Source organism: Rhinoderma darwinii, chromosome 4 (assembly GCF_050947455.1).
Source record: "Rhinoderma darwinii isolate aRhiDar2 chromosome 4, aRhiDar2.hap1, whole genome shotgun sequence".
In the NCBI taxonomy this organism is placed as follows: domain Eukaryota; kingdom Metazoa; phylum Chordata; class Amphibia; order Anura; family Rhinodermatidae; genus Rhinoderma; species Rhinoderma darwinii.
The window spans coordinates 136896750-136920950 of record NC_134690.1 but is presented as its reverse complement, the minus strand read 5'-3'; the positions used below and the strand labels follow the sequence as shown (position 1 = coordinate 136920950).

The 24201-nt window shown below is 42.4% G+C and overlaps 2 protein-coding genes across 5 annotated transcripts in view; one reads left to right on the top strand and one right to left on the bottom strand.

Moving 5' to 3' along the window:
- Nucleotides 1-1829: 1829 nt before the first annotated feature.
- Nucleotides 1830-12001, bottom strand: LRRIQ4 (leucine rich repeats and IQ motif containing 4). The gene is made up of 6 exons (XM_075861583.1): nucleotides 11914-12001; nucleotides 9762-10884; nucleotides 4733-4906; nucleotides 4398-4536; nucleotides 4121-4317; nucleotides 1830-2237 (listed from the first exon to the last, which is right to left on the bottom strand). Exons 2-6 carry the CDS (start codon nucleotides 10854-10856, stop codon nucleotides 2091-2093), a joined length of 1752 nt encoding a protein of 583 aa, XP_075717698.1. The 5' UTR covers nucleotides 10857-10884; nucleotides 11914-12001; the 3' UTR covers nucleotides 1830-2090.
- The window catches only part of LRRC34 (leucine rich repeat containing 34), a 28433-nt gene continuing 16129 nt past the window's right edge, over nucleotides 11898-24201 (top strand). Inside the window, exons 1-2 of one of the 4 annotated variants that reach the window (XM_075861588.1) lie at nucleotides 11898-12103; nucleotides 22125-22230. In XM_075861588.1, coding sequence (XP_075717703.1) covers nucleotides 22127-22230 — 104 coding nt within the window. In that variant the 5' untranslated portion in view covers nucleotides 11898-12103; nucleotides 22125-22126. Of the gene's footprint in view, nucleotides 12104-12144; nucleotides 12264-22124; nucleotides 22231-24201 lie in introns of those variants that run through there. The other 3 variants (XM_075861584.1, XM_075861587.1, XM_075861586.1) reach the window with 3 other exon arrangements.

The following is a 24201-nucleotide window of genomic DNA, read 5'->3' as shown; positions in this document are numbered from 1 at the left end:
CCCTATTTTCAGACGTAAAACGAGGCATAATACACCTCGTTTACGTCTGAAAATAGGTCGTGTGAACCCAGCCTTATAGGGGAGCACTACCTCAGTCAGTTTAATGATTTGGAAAAATAAGGAGCTTCTCGTCTGTCAGCAACTTAGTCCCTTATCTGACTTCATTCTTGTTGTGATTTTTCCCCTAGCATTGGCTAATAGCTGGGTCACAACCCTGAAAAGAGCGACCCCTGACCAGAATCTGTGCCCTACTCTGGCTGGTTATCCCTAAACATTCAGTTCCCCTGCTTCATCGGGTTTTGCCAGCCGGTCACTGTCTCATGAGGGTGGCAGAAGAGAGGAAAGTGGGTTCTTATCAGCATTTAAACGGCAGTGGACCCCATTTGGGTGCTCGTTGAAGTCCATCCACCAATTAGGGACAGGAGGCATGTACTGATGTCACCCTTGGCAGCCTGTTATGGCATTCTGTCTTCAAAGAGACATTTCCAGCACGTCTCCAGGACAATAACTAGCTTAAATTGATACCAGCAACAGTCGTGCACAGGTTCCAGTCTGGTCAGGGGTCGCTCTTTTCAGGGTGGCTATCCAGCTATTGGCCAATTCTAGGGAAAAAAATCACACCATGAATTAAGCCATATAAGGGACTAAAGGCCCTTTTACATGGACTAATTATCAGGCAAACGGGCATTCATATGAACGCTCGTTCCCGCTAATTGTCCTGTGTAAACAGGGCAGCGATCAGCCGATGTACGAGCAAACGCTCGTTCATCAGCCGATCGTATAGTTTATGCTGCAAGAATTATTATCGTTGTCGGCAGCACATCTTCCTGTGTAAGTAGGGAGATGTGTTGCCGACATGATAGAAATGTATGAGGACGAGAGGTCCCCAAACATAGCTCTTTGATAAAGGAGCAAATGAGTGCTGATCAACGAGCTGTCTTGTTGATCGGCGCTCGTGTACACAGCCCATGTTGGGCCGTGTAAAAGGACCCTAAGTTGCTGTCAGACAAGAAGCTCTTAATTTTTCCTGCATGTAAAACTGACTGAGGTAGTGCTATTATATCTTCTCACCGCTGTTTTCAGCACAAAAGAAATAAACCTATTTTCTACAATAATAAGCTATTTATTAGCTATGATTATAATCAATAAAAAGTTATATATTATTGTATTTATACTTTCTGGAGTTATTGCTAAATTATCTATGAAGGTCCCTGACACTTTTTTAGTCATAAACAAAAATTTATGTTGGAAAAAAAGGGTCTTGGCCTCCTATTGACACAGAACCAGGGCGGATATGCTGTGTACCTTTATGCAGCGATCCACCCTGTGTGAACGTACCCTTATAGGTGTCTCCCAGGAAAACACATTGGTACCCTATTCTAAAGCTGGATATTCACATAACATGAAAGTCTGTCGAAATGTCTGCTGAAAAACGTATTGATCACGCTGGATTTTTTTCGTCAAGTCGTCAGATGAAACGGTGAGTGTATGGCATGATTGGCCAATTACGTCCGAATATTCACCACTTTGTGCAAGCGTGTTTACATCATTTTTATATGTCCCTGTTCTGCCTGATACTGGTGGTTGGACCCTACCGATCACACATTGATAGTCTATGCTGAGCTGATGTACATAAATCAGGCCTCACGGCCAGCTGCTGCTTGGTATGAACATTGTACAATTACGGTAAAAGTGAATGAGCTCAAGCTGTTAACAGCATATGGCAACAGTAATACGCTGGGATCCACGCACAGAATATTTTGTTTTTTTTGGTTGACAAATCTAAATCTTACTGATAAATGTACTATGTTATTATGAAAGTTGAGGAATTTTGTGAATAATAATACTTACTTTTATTGTGAAAAGATAAACTTGTCAGATCACAGAGCTTTACTGCAGGGTAATATTAAAAGCTGTTTATCTCTACTACCCCTTGTAATACTGTTGAGTTATGTCTTCCCAGTACTGGATCGTACAATCAGATATAAGCATTGGAATGCGTTACCATAGTTAAAGTATACATTTCAGTCATTTAAGTACTGCAATCTCTTCATCATTTGCCTTTTTTTTTTTACCATTATGAAAGCTTTTTATTTTTTCTTTCCTTTTAAATCACCCTTCTTGCTTTTACCCTTAACTTTCTTGTTCAATTTCTTTCCTTTTTTTCCAATCTGTAGAAGGTAAGCAAAGGGTCCAAGTCCTCTCCGTACCATTATTCCACGCCATAATGCCTGACTCTTAATGAAAAAAAACATTAAAAACATTTTTGGTAGGATCCAAAGTTAACCATATTGAAAAGTGTTATGGTTGATAACAATGACATGTCTCGCAATATGCTGCCGTCTCCACTCAAATCCTCCTTTTGCATATTCTGATGACATTTTCTACTCAGTGACTTCCTGTATGATCTTTGTATCGACTGTAATTATCTATGCACTTCAGCACTGGCGTTATGGCTTCTGATTTTACTGGAACCATGACTGATATGATGGACCCAGCGTGGATCAGTCAGGATTCCATTTATTTTTTTACATGAAAGGATAGTGTTGCACATTAGCGAACAATGAACACCTGACAGAATAGACCCTAATGCCAGTGTGAACATAGTCTAATACACTAATGGTGGTTTTACACGGGCAGACATCGCCTGTGTTTACCACATTTAAAATGAGCACTGATTGACAATACAGCTTGTCGATTGGTGCTCGTTGTTCCCTTTAAACGGAGCAATAATGGTTAAGAATAGGGACGAACTTACTACGATCGCTCGTCCCCATGCATTTCCATCATGTCGGCAGCACATCTCCCTGTTTCCACAGTGAGATGTGCTGCCGACAACAATAATATTTTGTTCTGCATAAAAGATGTGATCCGCCGATGAATGAGCGTTTGCGCGTTCATCTACTTTTTTTGCCTAGTTTACACAGGGCAATAATCGGGAACGAGCGTTCGTATAAACGCTTGTTCACCCAATCATTGGTCCGTGTAAAAGGACCTCTAGACTGGGTTCCCACATAGCGCAAACGCTGCGGAATTTACACAACGGAATTCTGTGCAGAAATTCTGCAGCATTTACAGTAGCAGCAAAGTGGATGATATTAAGGAAATCTCATGCCCACTCTGCGGGAAAAAATGTGAACGTTAATAAATTGACCTGCGGTGCGGAATTTAAATCCGCAGCATGTCAATTTATGTTGCGTTTTAGTTGCTTTTCCCCATTGAATTCAATGCAAAACCTGCAACAGAAAGCCATGTTTTGCGGCAGAATCGCAGCGATTCCGCCGCAGAAATAGCAATTTAGAAAAAAATAAATCATACTTACCCAGAACTCGTTGCTTCTTCCAGCAGCATGGCCTTCTGGGATGACGTTGCATCCCATGTGACCGCTGCAGCCAATGACAGGCTGCAGTGTCACATGGCCTGCAACGTCATCTTAGGAGGCCAGACAACTCGCAGAGTAGAGGGAGGGGTAAGTATGAATGTCTTTTTTTTTCCCAGCGCTGCTTTCCGTAGCGGAAATTCCATTAGAAAAAACGCACCACAATGTGGTGCGGTTTTTTAGACTGAAGGTGCTGCGGGGACCAAGTCGGATATATCCGACCCATAGAAACTCGGCCTTAGGGTCCTCTTACATAGCCCAAAATGGGTCGTGTAAATGAGTGCCGATCAACGAGACAGCTCGTTGATCAGTGCTCGTTTGCTCCTTTCACAAGGGCCTATGTATGAGGACGAGCAATTGTTACTACGATTGCTCGTCCCCATGCATTTCCATCATGTTGGCAGCACATCTCCCTATTTACACAGGAAGATGTGCTGTCAACAACGATAATATTTCATGCTACATAAACAATACAATCAGCCAATGAACAGAGCAATGATCGGGAACGAGCATTCATATGAACGCTCGTTTGCCCGATTATTGGCCCGTGTAAAAGGGCCGTTACCATGGTCACTGTATAATCTGTGCAGCACAATAGATTGCCCATGATAACAAACATGAAGTAGCAAAATAGTGCCTTACAGAAGCTAAGAAGACAGGTAACAAATATGTTTAAGTAGGGTTAGGCTTTAACGTCAAGTGAATAAATCAGTTCATCCAGGATTACAACATCATAGCTACCTTTGTTACTAACAATATTTTCTGCCTTTTTTCTTGTAAGTATTCCCATACAGCACTTTTTCCGAGGCTGCACACCTCCACAGATGGATCTCCCAATGGATTTCCATCTAGTAAGAGTAGGTCCAGCTTTTGTAACATGTCCAGGTTATCTGGCAGACTAGTCAGAAGGTTATTTTGAAGAAGTAATTTTTTCAAGCCTGGGAACAAAAAAATAATAATTTGCTGTTTTTGTTACTTAGTAAATTGTTTAATTATAACATCAAGTACAGTACTTTACCATGAAGTTGACATATGTCATCTGGTAGATGTTTCAGCTTGTTATTGTGGCAATCCAAAACTTCAAGATTGTGCAGCAAACTCAATGTGGATGGAAGGAATTCCAGATTATTGTTTTCGATGTATAATTCTTTTAAATTCTAGATAAAACCAAAAATAGATAATCCCGGTTCTCAATCACCAAAATATACTAAACCACAGTTTCCAATGTACTGAATGAATGTTGCAATTTATTATGTTTTATATCTCTGATATGAAGACAAATGCTCACGTTTTATTATTACATCATACAAAATTAAAAATCCATTTATGAAATATTATTAACAATGGTTTTACCTTCATCAGGAAAATGTTGTCTGGTAAACTCGAAAGTCGCACACCGTGATCTTGTCCGATATAAAGTTTTTCCAAAGACTCGAGCTGCAAGACTTCTTCAGGGAACGCAGTAAATCTGTTTCCAGTTATCCCAAAATATGACAGGTTTTTTAAGTATCTCACTTCTGTTGTAATCTATATTAAGAACAAAGTTTCTATTCATTACCCTCTCAACAAGTAAGGTCCAGCCAGGAGGCAATGTCTTATCATTCTCTCGACACTCCGGTAAAGTTAATGTGGAAGTAAGTGACAGCACTGTGAGTATAGCTGAACATGAATGAAGAGAAGTGTATGACGCTGATTGGTCGGTGTCATACACTTCTCTTTACCATGCGCAGGGCCGGCCTTAGGTTGGATGGTGCCCTGTGCGGGACTATCTATTGCTGCCCTCCACAAATAAAGAATTTACAGTGGAGGAAATAAGTATTTGATCCCTTGCTGATTTTGTAAGTTTGACCACTGTCAAAGACATGAACAGTCTAGAATTTTTAGGCTAGGTTAATTTTACCAGTGAGAGATAGATTATATAAAAAAAAAAACTGAAAATCACATAGTCAAAATTATATATATTTATTTGCATTGTGCACAGAGAAATAAGTATTTGATCCCCTACCAACCATTAAGAGTTCAGCCTCCTCCAGACCAGTTACACGCTCCAAATCAACTTGGTGCCTGCATTAAAGACAGCTGTCTTACATGGTCACCTGTATAAAAGACTCCTGTCCACAGACTCAATTAATAAGTCTGACTCTAACCTCTACAACATGGGCAAGACCAAAGAGCTTTCTAAGGATGTCAGGGACAAGATCATAGACCTGCACAAGGCTGGAATGGGCTACAAAACCATAAGTAAGGCGCTGGGTGAGAAGGAGACAACTGTTGGTGCAATAGTAAGAAAATGGAAGACACACAAAATGACTGTCAATCGACATCGATCTGGGGCTCCATGCAAAATCTCACCTCGTGGGGTATCCTTGATGCTGAGGAAGGTGAGAGCTCAGCCGAAAACTACACGGGGGGAACTTGTTAATGATCTCAAGGCAGCTGGGACCACAGTCACCAAGAAAACCATTGGTAACACATTACGCCGTAATGGATTAAAATCCTGCAGTGCCCGCAAGGTCCCCCTGATCAAGAAGGCACATGTACAGGCCCGTCTGAAGTTTGCAAATGAACATCTGGATGATTCTGAGAGTGATTGGGAGAAGGTGCTGTGGTCAGATCAGACTAAAATTGAGCTCTTTGGCATTAACTCAACTCGCCGTTTTTGGAGGAAGAGAAATGCTGCCTATGACCCAAAGAACACCGTCCCCACTGTCAAGCATGGAGGTGGAAACATTATGTTTTGGGGGTGTTTCTCTGCTAAGGGCACAGGACTACTTCACCGCATCAATGGGAGAATGGATGGACCCATGTACCGTCAAATCCCGAGTGACAACCTCCTTCCCTCCACCAGGACATTAAAAATGGCTCGTGGCTGGGTCTTCCAGCACGACAATTACCCGAAACATACAGCCAAGGCAACAAAGGAGTGGCTCAAAAAGAAGCACATTAAGGTCATGGAGTGGCCTAGCCAGTCTCCAGACCTTAATCCCATCGAAAACTTATGGAGGGAGCTGAAGATCCGGGTTGCCAAGCGACAGCCTCGAAATCTTAATGATTTACAGATGATCTGCAAAGAGGAGTGGGCCAAAATTCCATCTAACATGTGTGCAAACCTCATCATCAACTACAAAAAAACGTCTGACTGCTTTGCTTGCCAACAAGGGTTTTGCCACCAAGTATTAAGTCTTGTTTGCCAAAGGGATCAAATACTTATTTCTCTGTGCACAATGCAAATAAATATATATAATTTTGACAATGTTATGTTTTTTTTTTTTTTTTATATAATCTATCTCTCACTGGTAAAATTAACCTAGCCTAAAAATTCTAGACTGTTCATGACTTTGACAGTGGGCAAACTTACAAAATCAGCAAGGGATCAAATACTTATTTCCTCCACTGTACCACAAATATACTGTACGAAAATATATATTTAGATATACAAGCAAACACACACACACACACACACACACACACACACACACACACACACACACACACGAGGCATGTATACATACACACACACACACACACACACAAGGCATGTATACATATAGAAAGACACACACACAAGGCATGTATACATATATATATATATATACACACACACACAAATATACACACAGGAAGCATTTATACATATACACACACGCACACACACGTGGCATGTATACATATATAAAGACACTCACACACACACATACACACGAGGCATGTATGCATATATATATACACACACAAACAGGAGGAATGTATACATATATATATACACACACACACACACACACACACACGAGGCATGTATACATATACACACACACAGGAGGCATGTATGAATATACACACACACACACACACACACAGGAGGCATGTATACATATAAACACAAACACAGGAGGCATGTATACATATACACACACACACACACACACAGGAGGCATGTATACATATACACACACACAGGAGGCATGGTACATGGCCTGAGGAAGACGCTTGTTCAGCGTTGAAACGCGTAGCCACTCACCTAAATAACCTGAACTTTCAATTACCTCTGGAATTCGTTCCTATCATTACTACCACGCAGCAGCGCCCCTGGAAAGATCCATTTTTCTCTCTACCTAAGCGGTCCCTTCGGGTTACCGATTTGGATCTGGCAGCAGCACTGTGGTTTCTATTTTACATGCCTTAACCCCTTCCCGCTCCTTGACGTACTATTACGTCATGGCAGCTGTATCGTTCGCGCTCCATGCCGTAATAGTACGTCTCGGGAGTAACGGCCGTTTCGGCGTCCTCCCGACACATACAGGAGCTGTGACGCTGCTGTCTTATTCAGCAGCTGTCACAGCTCCTACAGCGGGGACCGATCGCTGTGTCCCCGCTGATTAACCCCTTAAAAGCCGCGTTCTATAGAGATCGCGGCTTTTTAGGGGTTAAGCTGCCATCGCCGGCCTGCTACGCGATAGCGGCCGGCGATGGTGACTATGGCAACCGGACACCAAACAATGGCGTTCGGCTATGCCATAGACGGAAGCCTAGTGGGTCCTGACAACGTCAGGACCCACTATGCTTGCTGTCAGTGAGTAGCTGACAGTTCTAATACACTGCACTACGCATGTAGTGCAGTGTATTAGAATAGCGATCAGGGCCTCCTGCCCTCATGTCCCCTAGTGGGACAAAGTAATAAAGTTAAAAAAAAGTTAAAAAAAGATGTGTAAAAATAAGAAAATAAAAGATTTAAAAGTAAAAATCCCCCTTTTTCCCTTATCAGTCCTTTATTTATTTATTTTATTTAGACTTTTACGGACGCGGCGATACCAATTATGTTTATTTATTAATTTTTTTACTATGCTCTAAGGGGAAAATGGGAAAAGGGGGGTTTTTTGAACTTTTAATATATTTTCTTTTTTTACACAAAAAAAAACTTTATTTAACTCATTTTAATTTTTTTATTAGTCCCCCTAGGGGACTTCAACCAGCGATCGTTAGATCGCTTGCACGATATACTGCAATACTAATGTATTGCAGTATATCGTGATTCTGACAGGCAACTATTAAGCCATGCCGCAGGCAGGGCCTAATAGGTGTACAAAGATGGCGGACCTGGGAGCCATTATTAAGCGCCCAGGCAGCCACAGCAACCATCGCCCCCCCCCCCCCCCCGCGATTGCATTGCGGGGGGCGCGATGAGGTGTTAGAGGGGGTCGCCCCCCTCTTTCTAACTATTTAAATGCTGCGGTCGCTATTGACCGCAGCATTAAACGAGTTAAACAAGCGGGATCACGCTCGAGCGCGATGCCTCTAGTTACTCTGAAGTGTCTGCTGTAACAAACAGCCGACACCGACATTGTATGGAGTGGGTTCACTCCGTGAGCCTGCTCCATACTTCCTCTACCCGACTTTGGCATATGGATACGTCAAATGTCGGGAAGGGGTTAATGTGTATGGCCGCCTTTAGTTTTCCTTGAAGTCATTTGCAGTCAGAGCAGCGGTTTCTCCTGCTACATCCCAGTCAGTACCAAGCAGCCTTATGAACATATTATAAATAACTTGCATGCTGTAAGTGGTCCACTCCATTGAGATAGCTGACCAAGGATACATTTAATTGTGATTTCTCCCATAAGGTTTTTCTTAGGCTGGATTCACACGAGCATGTTCGGTCCGTAAAGGACGGAACGTATTTCGGCCGCAAGTCCCGGACCGAACACACTGCAGGGAGCCGGGCTCCTAGCATCATAGTTATGTACGACGCTAGGAGTCCCTGCCTCTCCGTGGAACTACTGTCCCGTACTAAAAACATGATTACAGTACGGGGCAGTTGTCCTGCAGCGAGGCAGGGACTCCTACCGTCGTACATAAGTATGATGCTAGGAGCCCGGCTCCCTGCAGTGTGTTCAGTCCGGGACTTGCAGGCGAAATACGTTCCGTCCTTTACGGACCGAACATGCTCGTGTGAATCCAGCCTTACACATCCCGACATGGGCCATGTAAACGAGCAGAGATCAACGAGGCAGCTCGTTGATCGGCGCTCGTTTGCTCCTTTCACAAGGAGCTATGTATAGGGACGAGGCCTCATTATTACGACCAGTCATCCCATACATTTCCATCATGTTGGCAGCGCATCTCCCTGGAGAGATGTGCTGCCGACAATGATAATATTTTAGGCTGCATAAACTATACAATCAGCTAATTTGCCATGTGAACGATCGTTTGCCCGATAAATGGCCCGTGTCAAAGGGCCTTTAGCCATCGCCTTTCCCAAACGTATTGTTCTCAAATTCTAAGCTTAGAAAGAGGGGAAGATAAACTCAGGGGAAAAAAAGAAAGTCTGCTTTATTCTATTAGGGCTGCACATGTACTCAAATTGTCTTATTAAATAACTCAGTCTTACCATGCTTATTAAATTGTCATCCATCGATAAGACTTGAAGCTGCTTGAGACCACAAATTTCAGAGGGGAAATTGGTGAAACAATTTTGGCTGAGATCTAGTATCTTTAGAGATTCTAGTTTTGCAAAGGCAGCAGGTAGCGTGGACAAGCCAGTATTTTTCAGATAGAGCAGACAAAGGGAATGCAAATGACATATCCCGGATGGAAGTTTTCTTAACGGAGTATTTGACAGTCCAAGTTCATTTAGCTCTTTCAACTCACTGATACCATGAGGAAGTTTTCGGAGGCCATTATCAAAGAGATCAAGAACAACCAACCTCTTGCACTGACAAAGTGTCTTTGGGATAAAGGAAAGTTTATTGAAACTTATGAACAGTTTACCAAGATGAAATAATGATCCAATTTCAACAGGTAAAGATGTCAGCTTATTTTTTTCAATATCAACAACCTCCAAAGATCTCAGAGCACATATCTGTATGGGAAATAACTTAAAGGAATTGCTCTGCAAATATATTTCTTTGAGATGTATTAAATTAGTTACTTCTGGTGGAAGAGACTTTAGTTTGTTGTTGGACAAGCCAAGTAGTTGCAAATGGTGGAGGCTTTTACACAGCTGAACTGGGAATTCTTCAAGGTTTATGTTGTAAAGTCTCAGTTCTCGAAGTTGATGGATCTGGCTTATGACATCCAATGAGTTGTAACTGAGTGGGTTGCTGCTTAGGTCTAAACTCTGGAGATTCTTTAGCTCTCCAAGTTCCTTACCAATGTAATTAATACTGTTGTTATTCAGGTAGAGGACTTTGATATTGTGAAAATGGCAGATCTCCTTTGGTATGACTTCAATGTGATTCTTCTCTAAGTGCAGTTCTTCAAGGTCTTCAAGATCTAGAAGAGAAGCGGGGATCTCCGTGTGCTTTTGTTGTGCAGAATCCATGAAGAGGATACGGTATTTAACGGGGTTGTATAATTCCGATTCTTGTTTCACTTCAACCTTCTCCCATATCTGCTCATGAGCGTCCAAGAAAACAGATGTGACTGCATGTGAAAAGTGAACATTGAGCATCTTACCTGGTGGGCATTCAGTAAGTTCAGACATATTCCCAATTCCGTTTTACATATATTGTCTAAAAAAAACAACATAAAGAGTAAAAAGAATGTAATATGTTAAAAAACCGAGCACCTATGTTTATGTCAATGGGGAGAGGGAAATAAGCTGTCCAATCCTTATTTCCCCTGACGTCTGCTGTTGGGGGAGGGTTAGAAGGCTCCCGTCCATATATATATACATATATATATGCATAATATGACCTCATTTGTGCACACAATAGACAAACCAATGCTTGACCCAACCGAAAATAGTTTATTTAACGCAAGACAGTGGACTTTTATAAGGGCAGAGATCAGATCTGGTATGTTAATCATGTAAAGCCTACGTTCTGTATAATAAAGGGGTTCTCTGATGCTACAAAAAGAGTTATTGCAGATATCACACTAATGCTCCCACATTGTAACATCCCCTGCGAAGTGACTTAGAAATAAAACTATGGAGCCATAGATTAGAAATGCAAAAATAGAGCGCCCTCTCCGGCAAAATAAAATCACCCATAACTGTTAGGCCTCATGCAAACGACCGTGCTATTGCGACCGCAATTTATCATCATTTTTGCCGATAAATTGCGGACCCGATCTATTCTATGCGCAAGATTGTGATTTACGCGGTCACAAATCCAGACAGCAAAAACTCAGGACAAGTCATTTTACGGTCCGGATTTGCGGATTCACCAATACTGGCGAATTGTTGTGGATATGCGAGTCCTGATGACACACAGGTGCACAACAAGGGTTTTCTGGAAGTCCACTAGACCGCAAAACCAATCCACTAGACCGCATCCATATAGCATTGTATTATTCCTATTTAATCTGACAAAAAAAATATTCCTATACCTGGTATAAAAGCAGAGACTTATGAGGTACAGTATGGGTGGGCCCCTCACCACAGCTCCGTATGTCTATGAGGTTGTACGGAGCCGTAATACGGTCGTGTACATAGTAGGAAAATATGTTGTCAAGCACTGACCACACTCCCACCAGCACCATTACATACCAGTAAAATACAAATGAGTAAAAATAGCGGGCGGCGCCGGCGTTCATACCGTGCAGTAGCCGTGCTGGTGTATATAGTGCCCGCCGTGCCTTCCCTTCACCGTAGTGTAGTGTGTGTGTGGAGCTGCGGCGGCTCCTGAGCGGTATACAGGCGGCTGCCATGACAACGGAAGACAACAGACAGTCAGCGGAGGAGAGACAAGCCGGAGCTGGACACTGGCTCTTGCCCCGTAACTACAGGTAAACTCGGCGTATTCATTTTTTTTGTCACGTGTCGTGTGGGGACGCTGTGTATGTGCGCCGGCTCTATGTAACCTGTGCTGTGTTCAGCCTGTAGTCCCTTTCCTCAGCTGGAGCCTTGTGACCGTGTAGTAGTCTAAGTAGCTAACTTTTTATTAACGTAAGAAAAGTGACGTTCAATGATGTTAATAAAATGGCAAACAAATGTGAAGGCAGACTGCCCCTGGACGACTTATAGATGTCCTGACCTAGAGGACGCCATTGCTCCATTTACAGGGACAATCAGGAGTATGGAACATAACCCCCTCCCACTTTAGCCATTTATTGGAGAGAAATCCTGTGACACCCATCCCTGCAGCCTTCACCAGGCTGTGTTCACGCTGAGAAATACGTACGCTGAACGTAGTCATTGACTTGTTTGGACTGGACGTTTGTCAAAAGAGTGTCCTTTGGGTATATGTCTAGGTGCTATATGTCGGCATACCTTTTATTTAACTGTATTGGAAGGCATGACGGCGCGAAGGTATCGCCAAAAAAACGAAATGTATACCACACAGTATACTTTTTTTTTTTTTTACAATGTACAAACGTATGCATCTGTATAATGCTCTATTCACATTACTGTAAAGCCATATAGTGGAATACATCGGCCAGCGGCCACAATGTAAAAAAAAAAAGAAGCTATATATCGTGCAGGATACTTTCTTTTGCAGTGGCCAATTGTATAGAAAAGCACACACAAAAAAAAGGTATTCCCACGCAAACGAGCTCGGCGGAGGCCAAAAGGACACTCTTTTGGCCTCCGTCGGGAGAATGGGGGCCTATAGCTACATTCGACATATGTGCTGAGAGCATATGGCATACATGTTCCCTAAAACCGATGTAAATACAGCCTTAGGCCTTATTCACACGAACGTCCAAACATCTGCCCATTGATTTCAATGGAAAAAACAGCGTTTGCTTCCAATGGGCCGTTTTTTTACGCGGCCGCTTTGTCGCGAAAAAGAAGTGCAGGTCACTTCTTGGGATGTTTTTGGAGACGTTTTTCATTGACTCTATTGAAAACAGCTCCAAAAACGTCCGTAAAAAACGCTCCAAAAATCCGGAGGTGTTTTCCCTTGAAAACAGCTCCGTATTTTCAGCCGTTTTTGAGTTTGCATGTGAACATACCCTTACAGTTTATACCTGAACAATAAGCGAAGGGTTGATAGTAGAGCCATATATCAGATCTTCTGCACAAAAGAGAAACGCATATGGGTGTTAGATCGCTACACCTTGTTTTCAAAAAGGATTCATGTTCTTGCACCAATGTGGTGCCCCTCTGGCCCTTATAACAGCTGCTATGGTGATAGTTCTGCACATGCCCCTGATATTTACCATCAAGGTAAGTAAGAATGTGACAGGCTGTAATGTATTGCCTCTGGTCTTTTGTTTCTCCTGTGTTATTGATAAGCTGCACCAGTGGTGTCTGGCAGCCACTTATCTTGCCCTCCACAAAGAATAACATCTACATTTGACTAAGCTGAAATAACAAACTAATATGGAGTGATCGTTTGTACAAGATTTTGATGCAAATTTTTGAGTCAAATCCAGAAGTGGTTTGAAAAAGAATGGGGAATAAAGGAAATCTTAAACTTCTTCCTCCTAGATCCACTTTTGGTAAAAAAAAAAAAAACTGCATCAAAATCTGCAACAAATACGCAATTTGTGAATCCAGCCTAAAAAGCCAAATAATCTGGTGACAGCATTGGAAACAGGATAAGGAAGGACCGCGGGGTCGGTCACACTTCCACCTAATCATTTTATTTGCCATTTTTTCACACTGAAGCCATGTTACCTGCATCCCCTATTTCTCCATTTTCTAATCTTCTACCCTCTCGGTCCCCTCAGCATGCTGCATGGCTCATCCAAGGCCCTGATGCTGGACAGCGTCAGGGCCTTATATGCAACACAGCACTCAACATGATCAGTCCTGCGTTGCATACAACATCCTGTGTCAGTACATTGTATGAGCCACATCATGCTGAGCGGTAGGGTGAGCATAATTTTTTTTTTCCATTTACTTGTTCGATGAGTTGTAGGTTGAGTGGGTAGCCCAATCAGAGAAGGCTAAGGTACGGGACCCAGCACTGTCCTTTACAATGCTGTGCCCCACAGAGTGAAAACTACGCCAGCTAGCAGTTTGCGAAGATTTCCTCAATAATTTACGCCAGTTTTCTGGTGTAAATTATAATAAATTTGTCAGGCAGCTGTGGCTCCACTATGTTTTGAAAATCCCCCCTTTACATAAAAGTGTCGAGGGTGGCGCCCTTTCGCATGTTTTTTATGCCAGAAAATGCGCAGAAAGGTTGATAGATTTCCCCCATTACTTTGATGGACAAATGTATGTGACCATGTTAATCCTGTCCAAAATCTATGGTATTTGACTTCTTGCACATGGGTGTTCACATGTTCAGGATTTGATGAGGATTTAGGCGTGGATTCAATTCCTAAATCCTCATCAAATCCGCTGCCATTCCACATCCAATGCAAGTGAATTTGTAACCCTTTCACATGCAGTGGAAAAAGTCTGTGGGGAATAATGACCGCGCTGCAGATGCGTGGATTCCACATGGAAAAGCTGCATATTATCCCCATTGACTTACAACGGGGCTAAGGCTCAGTTCACGTCTCGTTATGTGAACACATGTGAAGTTTTCTTTTATTATACTTTTTTACATGCTTTACCTATTTAGGGTCTAAATCTCAGAAAACTCCTTTAGGAAGGTTAAAGAATTCTTTTTCTACATTTTAAAACTGGTACAGCTACAGGAACATTTGGGAGGGTTTAAGATAAAACACTGAACATCAAAAACTTGGGTATGCTGTACATTTTGCCTGCTTTGCATTTGACCCTGACTTCAGGTCCCCATGTCTCAGCTTGTTGGATTCCTCTAAGGCCTTATTTACACGAGCATTGAATACATCCCTTTGATGGCCGTTAAACAACGGCCGTCACACGGACGGATGTATTTCAATGGGGCTGGTTCAATGGATCGTGTGAAGGGTCCGTTGAAAAATAGAACCTGTCCTATTATCTTCCGTTTTCACAAATCCCTCCATAGGCTCAAGTCTATGGGGAAACGTGAAAACGAGACCCAAACTGGGGCACCTCGGACGTGAAAAACGTCACATTTTTCTCGTCCGAATTTCCCCACGCTTGTGTGAATCTAGCCTAAGTGTGAGATTGGGGACTAATCGCCGAGACACCAGAATTTCCAGGGTATGTTGCTCTGATAGAACTAAAATAAACAAATGAATAGGTCTGCATAGGAGCTTGAAGTTGTTAGGCTGGATTCACACGACCATGTTACGTCCGTAATGTACGGAACGTATTTCGGCCGGAAGACCCGGACCGAACACACTGCAGGAAGCCGGGCTCCTAGCATCATAGTTATGTACGATGCCAGGAGTCCCTGCCTCGCTGCCGGACAACTGTCCCGTACTGAAAACATGATTACAGTGCAAGTTTTGGAATTTCTCTGTAAGCGATTCCCCAAAGGCAGCTGGAGACTGTCTGGATAAAGCGTGCAGGTAATCCGCTAACTCAAGTCCGTCCCTACTCTGATCAGCAGAGTCTAAGGTTACTCTATGGTCTTCACCAGAGCCCACCGCAAGGCAGGTTGGATTTAGCTGCATAGAACCCAGGTTGCATTAACAGAATACAGTGTTGGACAGGAGGTGCAGTGCAGGCAATACCATAACAGAACCCAGACAGACAGAGGGTAAACAGCAAACAGAGTACACAACCGGGAGAGACTAAGTCCAAATCAGAAAGCAGAAGAATACCAGGAGTTGCAGAGGTCAAAACCAGCCGAGAGCAGAATATCCAAATCAGTGAGCAAAAGGGTTAATCTAAAGACAAAGCTGAGGTACAGTTCCAATAATCCAAATAGTCAGGTTATACAGGGTGTAGCCAGGAACTTGATCAGATACTTGCATACACAAAGAAATTCACAAGCAACAATGAAAGAACTGACCAGACTTAATACGCTACCCTAGAATCTGATAGGAAGAAGACAGAGAAATGAGATTGGCTCTGCAACTCAAACCAGAGCCACCCAGAAGCTAGGCTAGTAGTCATGACAATCTTAACCCCTTCCCGATATTTGTCATAAGGATACGTCAGGGAAAGCTTGTGCTTCCCGCAATTTGCTGTATCCATACGACAAATGGTGGACAGTGGCTCAGAAGCTGAGTCGGTGCCACCATTCCCGGGTGTCAGCTGAATGTTACAGCTGACATTCTTCTGTAATGGCGGGGACCGAAGTTAGCTTCGATTCCCGCCTTTAACCCCTTACATGCAGCGGTCAAAAGCAATTGCTGCATTTAAGCGGTTTGCAGCACATCGCCAGCCCGGCAACAAAATTACCGGGGTGCCGGTGGCTGCAAAGGCAACCGGAGGCCTAAGACTGGCCTCCCGGTCTGCCTAGTATGGAAGCCTTCCAGTCCACGCCCGGAGGTGTGGCCCAAAAGGCTTCCGTAGCCGACGGAAAGATGGTGCCGCCTCAGGAGCTGAGCCAGCATCATCAGTGGTGGATGTCAGCTGTATGTTACAGCTGACATCCACCTGTAACGGCAGGAACTGGAGCTAGCTCCGATCCCTGCCATTAACCCCTTAGATGCAGCGAAAGCGTTCGCTGCATCTTAGAGGTTGGTAGCAGATCGGCAGCCCTGCCATTTGATGGCAGGGCTGCCGACTGCTGCTATGGCAACAAGAGGCCTAACAATGGCCTCCTGCTCTGCCATTATGGAAGCCGATTAGGCCCCGCCCGGAGGCGAAGCCTAATCGGCTTTCTGTTAGTGAATGACTGACAGATCTAATACATTGCACTACATAGGTAGTGCAATGTATTAGAAAAAAAAATCACACTGTTGGACCTTCAAGTCCCCTAGTGGTACTAAAGAAAAGTGTAAAAAAAAAGTGACAAAAAAGTTGTAAAAAATATAATAAAAGTTTCAGGTAATAAAATAAAACACAATTGCCCTTTTCCCTTATCAAGTCCTTTATTATTGAAAAAAACAAATAAACCATATATATTTGGTATCGCCACATCCGTAACGACATGAACCATAAAAATATTGTTATTTATTCCACGCGTTGAACAGCGTAATAAAAACCTTGTAAAAAAATAATGCCAGAGTTTTTTGGTCACTTTGCCCTACAAAAATTGGAATAAAAAGTGCTCAAAAAGTCTCATGTATCCAAAAATGGTACGTATAAAAACTATAGCTCATCTCACAAAAAAAAATCCAATCATACAGCTCCGTCGACTAAAAAATTAAGAAGTTATGTTTCTCACAACATGGCGACAGAAAAATACATTCTTTTTACAAAGGTAATTTTATTGTGCAAAAAGTTGTAAAACATAAAAAAAGTGCTACAGATTTGGTATCGCTGGAATCGTACTGACCCGCAGAATAAAGTTAACATGTAATTTATAACGCGTGGTGAATGCTGGATAAAAAAACCCACTAAAAAACTGTGCCAGAATTGCTGTTTTTTGGTCAACTTGCTTCCCACAAAATAGGATAAAAATTGATCAAAAAGTCGCATGTACCCCAAAATGGTACCAATAATAACTACAGCTCGTCCCGCAAAAAAACAACCCTCATAAAACTACCTCTATGAAAAAATTAATTTAGCTAAAGCTCCAATAAGTCAGGAAATAAAAATATGCAGTTGTGCATTACATTTCTTCCGTTTCAAGAGGCGATTTATCAAGGCCCTAAAATTAGGGAACCAGAAAGGGGAAGACATAAACATATCTGCTGGAAGCGAGGGTGCCCATATTATGCCAGGACAACACTTTCCCAGCGAAATTCCCCAAACTGTAAAGGTGCGGAGTGTGGACCAAAAGGGGGATAAGAAAGGACACCGTTTATCAGTGCGACACTGGCCTGTGCAGAAAGGATTGCTTCACAGCGTAACACACATCTATGGATTATTTTATTGTTTTTTTTACCCCATTATTACACCACCTGACTATGCCCCTGATGTACTCTGCACAGCTTACATATGGCCCCACTTTATAAACTAAAATACCAGTAAAACTCCAGACAAAACTACTACCAACCAAAATCCACGCTCCAAAAGCCAAATGGCGCTCCCTCCCTTCTTAGCCCTACAGTGTGCCCAAACAGCAGTTTATGACCATGTATGGGGTATTGCCGTACTCAGGAGAAATTGCTTTACAAATATTGGAGTTCTTTTTTTTCCTATACTTGTTGAGAAAATTAAACATTTTGAGCTAAAGCTTATTTTTTTTATTTTCACTGCCCATTTCTAATAAAATCTATGAAACACCTATGAGGTAAAAATGCTTACTACACCACTAGATGAACTCCTCAAGGGGTGTAGTTTTGTAAAAGGAGAACCTTTTTACAGATTTTTGGGGTGTGTGTCTCCAGTGGCACAAGCTGGGCATTACATATTTGCCACTGAAATGGCATATCTAGCGAAAAACTGAAATTTTTACTTTGCACCATCCGCAGCACATTCATTTATGGATAAAACCTGGGGGGGGGGGAATGCTCACTACACCCCTTAATAAATGCTTTGAGGGGTATAGTTTCCAATATGGGGGTCACTTCTCAGGGGTCTCTTTTATTATTTCACATCAGAGCCTCTGCAATTGTGAACCAATACTTTGTAAATCGCCAAATTAGGCCTCAATCTCGTATGGTACTCTTTCACTCCTGAACCTGGTAGAATGTCCAGGCAAAAGATTAGGGCCACATGTAGGATGTTTCTAAAACCGGGAAACACAGCATAAAAGTTAGAGAACTGTCTTGTTAAGGTGGCACAATTCCCATTTTCATTCTGCAACATCGATTGCACACTAATTTCTTCAAAACACCTGCGGGGTTAAGATGCTCACTACCCTAGGTGAATACCTTGAGGGGTGTAGTTTCCAAAATGGGGTCACTTCTGGGGGATTTCCACAGAGGCTTTGAAAATGCGACATATCGCCCAGAAACCAATCCAGCAATATCTGCACTCCAAAAGCCAAATGGCGCTCCTTCCCTTCTGAGCCCTACTGTGTGCCCAAACAGCAGTTTATGACCATATATGGCGTATTGCCGTACTCGGGAGAAATTGCTTTACAAATGTTGGAGTTCTTTTTTTTTCCTTTACTTGTTGAGAAAATTAAACATTTTGAGCTAAAACTTATTTTTTTTATTTTCACTGCCCATTTCTAATAAAATCTATGAAACACCTGTGAGGTAAAAATGCTTACTACACCACTATATGAACTCCTCAAGGGGTGCAGTTTTGTAAATGGAGTCACTTTTGGGTAGTTTCCACTGTACTGGTACCTTAGGGGCTTTGCAAAAGCGACATGGTGCCAAGAAACCAATCGAGCAAAATCTGTGCTCCAAAAGCCAAATGGCACTCCTTCTCTTCTGATCCTTGCCGTGTGTCCAAACAGCAGTTTATGACCACATATGGGGTATTTCTGTACTCCAGAGAAGTTGCTTTACAAATGCTTTTTTTTTTTCATCTTTATTCCTTGTGAACATTGTTTTGTTTTAGCTAAAACTAAATCTTATTGGAAAAAATTAAAATGTTTCATTTTCATGTCCAAATTCTAATAAAATATATGAGACAGCTGTGGTGTCAAAATTCTCACTACACAGCTAGATGAATTGGTTTTAAGGTGTAGTTTCCAAAGTGGGGTCTTTTTTGGGGTATTTCCTTTTTTTTGGCATCATAAGACCTCTTCAAACCTGGCATGGTACCTAAAATATATTCTAATAAAAAGAAGGCCCCAAAACCCTCTAGGTGTTCCTTTCAGTCCATTAGCACACTAGGGCCACATGTAGGATATTTCTAAAAACTGCAGAATCAGGGCAACAAATATTGAGTTGCGTTTCTCTGGTAAACCTTCGGTGTTACAGAAATCATTTGATTAAATATGAATTTCTGCAAAAAAATAAAAATAAAAGAGTAAATTTCACCTCTACTTTTCTTTAATTCTTGTGAAACGCCTAAAGGGTTAACAAACTTTCTAAATGCTGTTTTGAATACTTTGAGGGTTGCAGTTTTTAAAATGGGGTGACTTATCGGGGCTTGTATTGTATAGGCCCCTCAAAGCCACTTCACAACTGAATTGTTCCCAGTAAAAATAGCCTTTTCTCAGCGGCGTAACTACCGCAGTAGCAGCCGTAGCGACTGCTACGGGGCCCGCAGCATGAGGGGGCCCGTGCCGGAGACTCCGCTAGCTGCCGCTATGGCTGCTACAGCTCGACGCCACTGAAGGGTTTGTTCCTACAAAAGACATGCATCCCCTCTCCACAGGAGAGGGGATGCATGTGTGATCGCTGGGACGCCCAGCGATAAGGAGAACGGGGGACCGAAAGTCCCTCGAAGTTCTCCATGACAAACCTCAGATTTCTGAGGTCTGTCTGCAGCTCCATAGAAATGAATTGCGCACCGTTCGCGCTTGTGCGCATGCGTGACCAGTGCTCCTTTCATTTTTATTGAACTGCGCAGACACCGGAAGTCCGAGGTTTGTCATAGAGAACTTCGGGGGACTTTCGGTCCCCCGTTCTCCTTATCGCTGCGAGCGATCACACATTTATCCCGTATCCCGTGGATAGGGGATGCATGTCTTTTGTAGGACAAACTATAGGCCGTTTTTTTGTTGGGGGCTGCATGGAGGTAACGGGGGGGGGGGTTTATTGTTGTATGGCATTATCTACAGGGGGCAGTATGGCGTTATCTACAGGGGGGCTGTATGGTGTTATCTACAGGGGGGCTGTATGGGGTTATCTACAGGGGGGCTGTCTGGCGTTATCTACAGGGGGGGCTGTCTGGCGTTCTCTACAGGGAGGGTTGTATGATGTTATCTACTGGGGGGCTGTATGGCGTTATCTACAGGGGGGGCTGTATGGCGTTATCTACAGGGGGAGGGCTGTATGACGTTATCTACAGGGGGAGGGCTGTATGGCGTTATCTACAGGGGAGGGCTGTATGGCGATATCTACAGGGGAGGGCTGTATGGCATTATCTACAGGGGAGGGCTGTATGACGTTATCTACAGGGGGAGGGCTGTATGCCGTTATCTACAGGGAGAGGGCTGTATGGTGTTATCTACAGGGGGAGGGCTATATGGCGTTATCTACAGGGGAGGGCTGTATGACGTTATCTACAGGGGGAGAGGGCTGTATGGCGTTATCTACAGGTGGATGGCTGGCGTTATCTATGGGGGAGGGCTGTATGACGTTATCTACAGGGGCAGGGCTGTATGACGTTATCTACAGGGGGAGGGCTGTATGACGTTATCTACAGGGGGAGGGCTGTATGGTGTTACCTACAGTGTGAGGGCTGTATGACGTTATCTACAGGGGGGCTGTATGGTGCTATCTATAGGGGGCGCTGTGTGGCAGAATATATAGGGAGGCACTATCTACAAGGGGGGGTTGTGTGATACCCAGTGGAGGGGGGGCCCCAATCAAAAGTTTGCTATGGGGCCTAGTCTTTCCTAGTTACGCCCCTGCCTTTTCTGCTAAAGTTCGAAGCCTTGTAACGTCCTAGAAAAATAAAAAGATGTTCAAAGAAATATGCAAACATAAAGTAAACGTATGGGAAATGTTAATTAGCAACTATTTTGTGTGATATTACTATCTGTCTTACGAGCAGATAAATTTAAATTTAGAAAATTGCAAATTTTGGTGTTTTTCATAATTAAATACTGAATGTATCGACCAAATTTTACCACTAACTTAAAGTGCAATGTGCCACAAGAAAACTATCTCAGAATCGTTGGAAAGGTAAAAGTTATTCCAAAGTTATTACTACTTAAATGACACGTCAGATTTGAAAAATAAGGCTCTGTGAGGAAAGTCAAAAGTGGTTGCAGCGGGAAGGGGTTAAAGAGACGGACGTTTCCCAAGAGTATAGTTGAACTGCAGGTTATTACATTTGTACTAATAAATTGCAGACTACTAATAATCCTACAAATTATCTTTTGTTTAGCCATGACTACAGGTCTGAGCCAGCAGTATGATATGGCATGTACCGAACTAAACCAACCAGTTAACCATTTCATTGAGGAAGAGTTCAGACAAATAGAGCAACCTGAGTGAGTATTCTTATATTAACTTGAATAAAAAGTTTTTATGATTTATTCAACTTAAGGTGCATATCCGCCCAATTCATAAAACACATGTGTATTCATTAATGTTCAGCAGAATATTTCACTTGTCGGATCAAATATTTGTAGTTTAGAGCTACCCTTCCTACTGTAAATTGGCAACAGGATGTTGCCAACATAGTCTGCCATCTTGGAAACAAACAAGTATACACAAACCCTTCTCTGTTCTCTCCTTCCACTCTCCTTTCTCCATGTCTGTCAGTCTTGTGAATGTTTCTCCCACTGTTACCTCTCTGTGTCTATTGGTGAGAAAGGACAGAGGGACAGCAGGGTATTCATACTTATATTATGGCACACAAAAATGGCGACAGCACACTGCAAACACCAATGCCACCTAAGCCACTAAATATAAATAAATATGCATTACTGCTAAATCTACTTACAATAGTGACGTTCTTAGCGCACATTTTGATCAAATTGTGTGAGCCCACCTGCCACAACAAGGTGACCTCTGAGATGAGAACCTACGCTGCACATACACCCAGAACTGGAACTAAGCCTACATATATCTGGGGATGGTAGGAACCAGCAGTAAACTAATTAAAATCACCCAGGGCAGAATGGGATGAGTGCAAGATCAAAAAATGGAGGCAGTCACTAACCCCACATATATGAATCACATAAACAACACAAAAGTTTGAACACAACATTCCAACAAAATAAAACAAAACATGTATGCAGGTGCAAGAACGCCTGTGACCGCAAATTTATATAGCACACAAAAAATGGTGACAGAACACTGCGAACACCAATGCCACTAAATATAAATAAATATGCATTACTGCTAAATCTACTTACAATAGTGAGGTTCTTAGCGCACATTTTGATCAAATTGTGTGAGCCCACCTGCCACGGTAAGATGACCTCTTAGATACTTATATATGAATATACTGCCATAATGCTAAACAGGCCATTGATAAAAAGTACTGTACATTGCCCAGATAAATAGTGCATACGTTGTCCAGAGATTGACATGCAGCGCCTAGACAGGTCCATACAGCACCCATTTAGTGCATAGTGTCCAGCTATTGCCATACATTGCCTAGAGTTTCAAAACATTACCAGATAGAGCTATATAGTGCCATATGACTAACTGTGCCCATTGAGTGAAATACCATGCTCACATAGAGCCAAACAGTGCCAACCAGTGCTTATACAGAGGCATATAGTGCCAAAGATTGCCATGAGTATGATATAGTGCCAAACAGTGCCCAGGGAGTGTCATATTTTGTCCATATAATCATAGAGTGGAGTGATCATACAGTGCCATACTTCAAACATATAGAGCCAAACAGTGTCCACAAAATGCCAGTTCACAGACATGTAGTTCCTGCCTGATGACAAACTCTGCACATAGTCCCTACTGGTGCTCTAAAAGTGCCTCCTATCACAGAGCCATATTATATATATATATATATATATATATATATATATATATATATATATATATATATATATATATATGTATGTATGTGTGTGTGTGTAAATGATTTAGAACACTGTTTCACAAAATGAGGGTCCCGACCCCCTGGGGTGTCGTGTGAAGACCTCAGGGGGGTCACGAGCCACTCACTGATTTCCCAGTTTCAACTATATCTACGTACAGTATATACATAACTGTACTATATATATATATATATATATATATATATATATATATATATATATATATTTAGTAAAGAAAATCTTGCAGCACTCCAATGAGCAAAAAAGTTAAATTTATTCAGTCCACATCAAGCAAAAATGCAAGGTTTCTGTCCTATTGGAGTGCTGCAAGGCTGTCTTTACTAAATATCTGTACTTAGTCCAAGGATCAGGACTACTTGCTGGGCACCCAGACACACATATATATATTTCCTTCCTGGGGTGAGTGCTGCTGTTTTTCTTCGTTGTTTTTCT

Coding starts and splice junctions, on each gene's coding strand:
- LRRIQ4 (XM_075861583.1), bottom strand. CDS start 10,856: ATGTCTGAACTTACTGAATGCCCACCAGGTAAGATGCTCAATGTTCAC. Junction 4,537..4,732: donor ACAACATTTTCCTGATGAAG/GTAAAACCATTG, acceptor GGTTTTATCTAG/AATTTAAAAGAATTATACAT. Junction 4,318..4,397: donor TGACATATGTCAACTTCATG/GTAAAGTACTGT, acceptor TTTTGTTCCCAG/GCTTGAAAAAATTACTTCTT.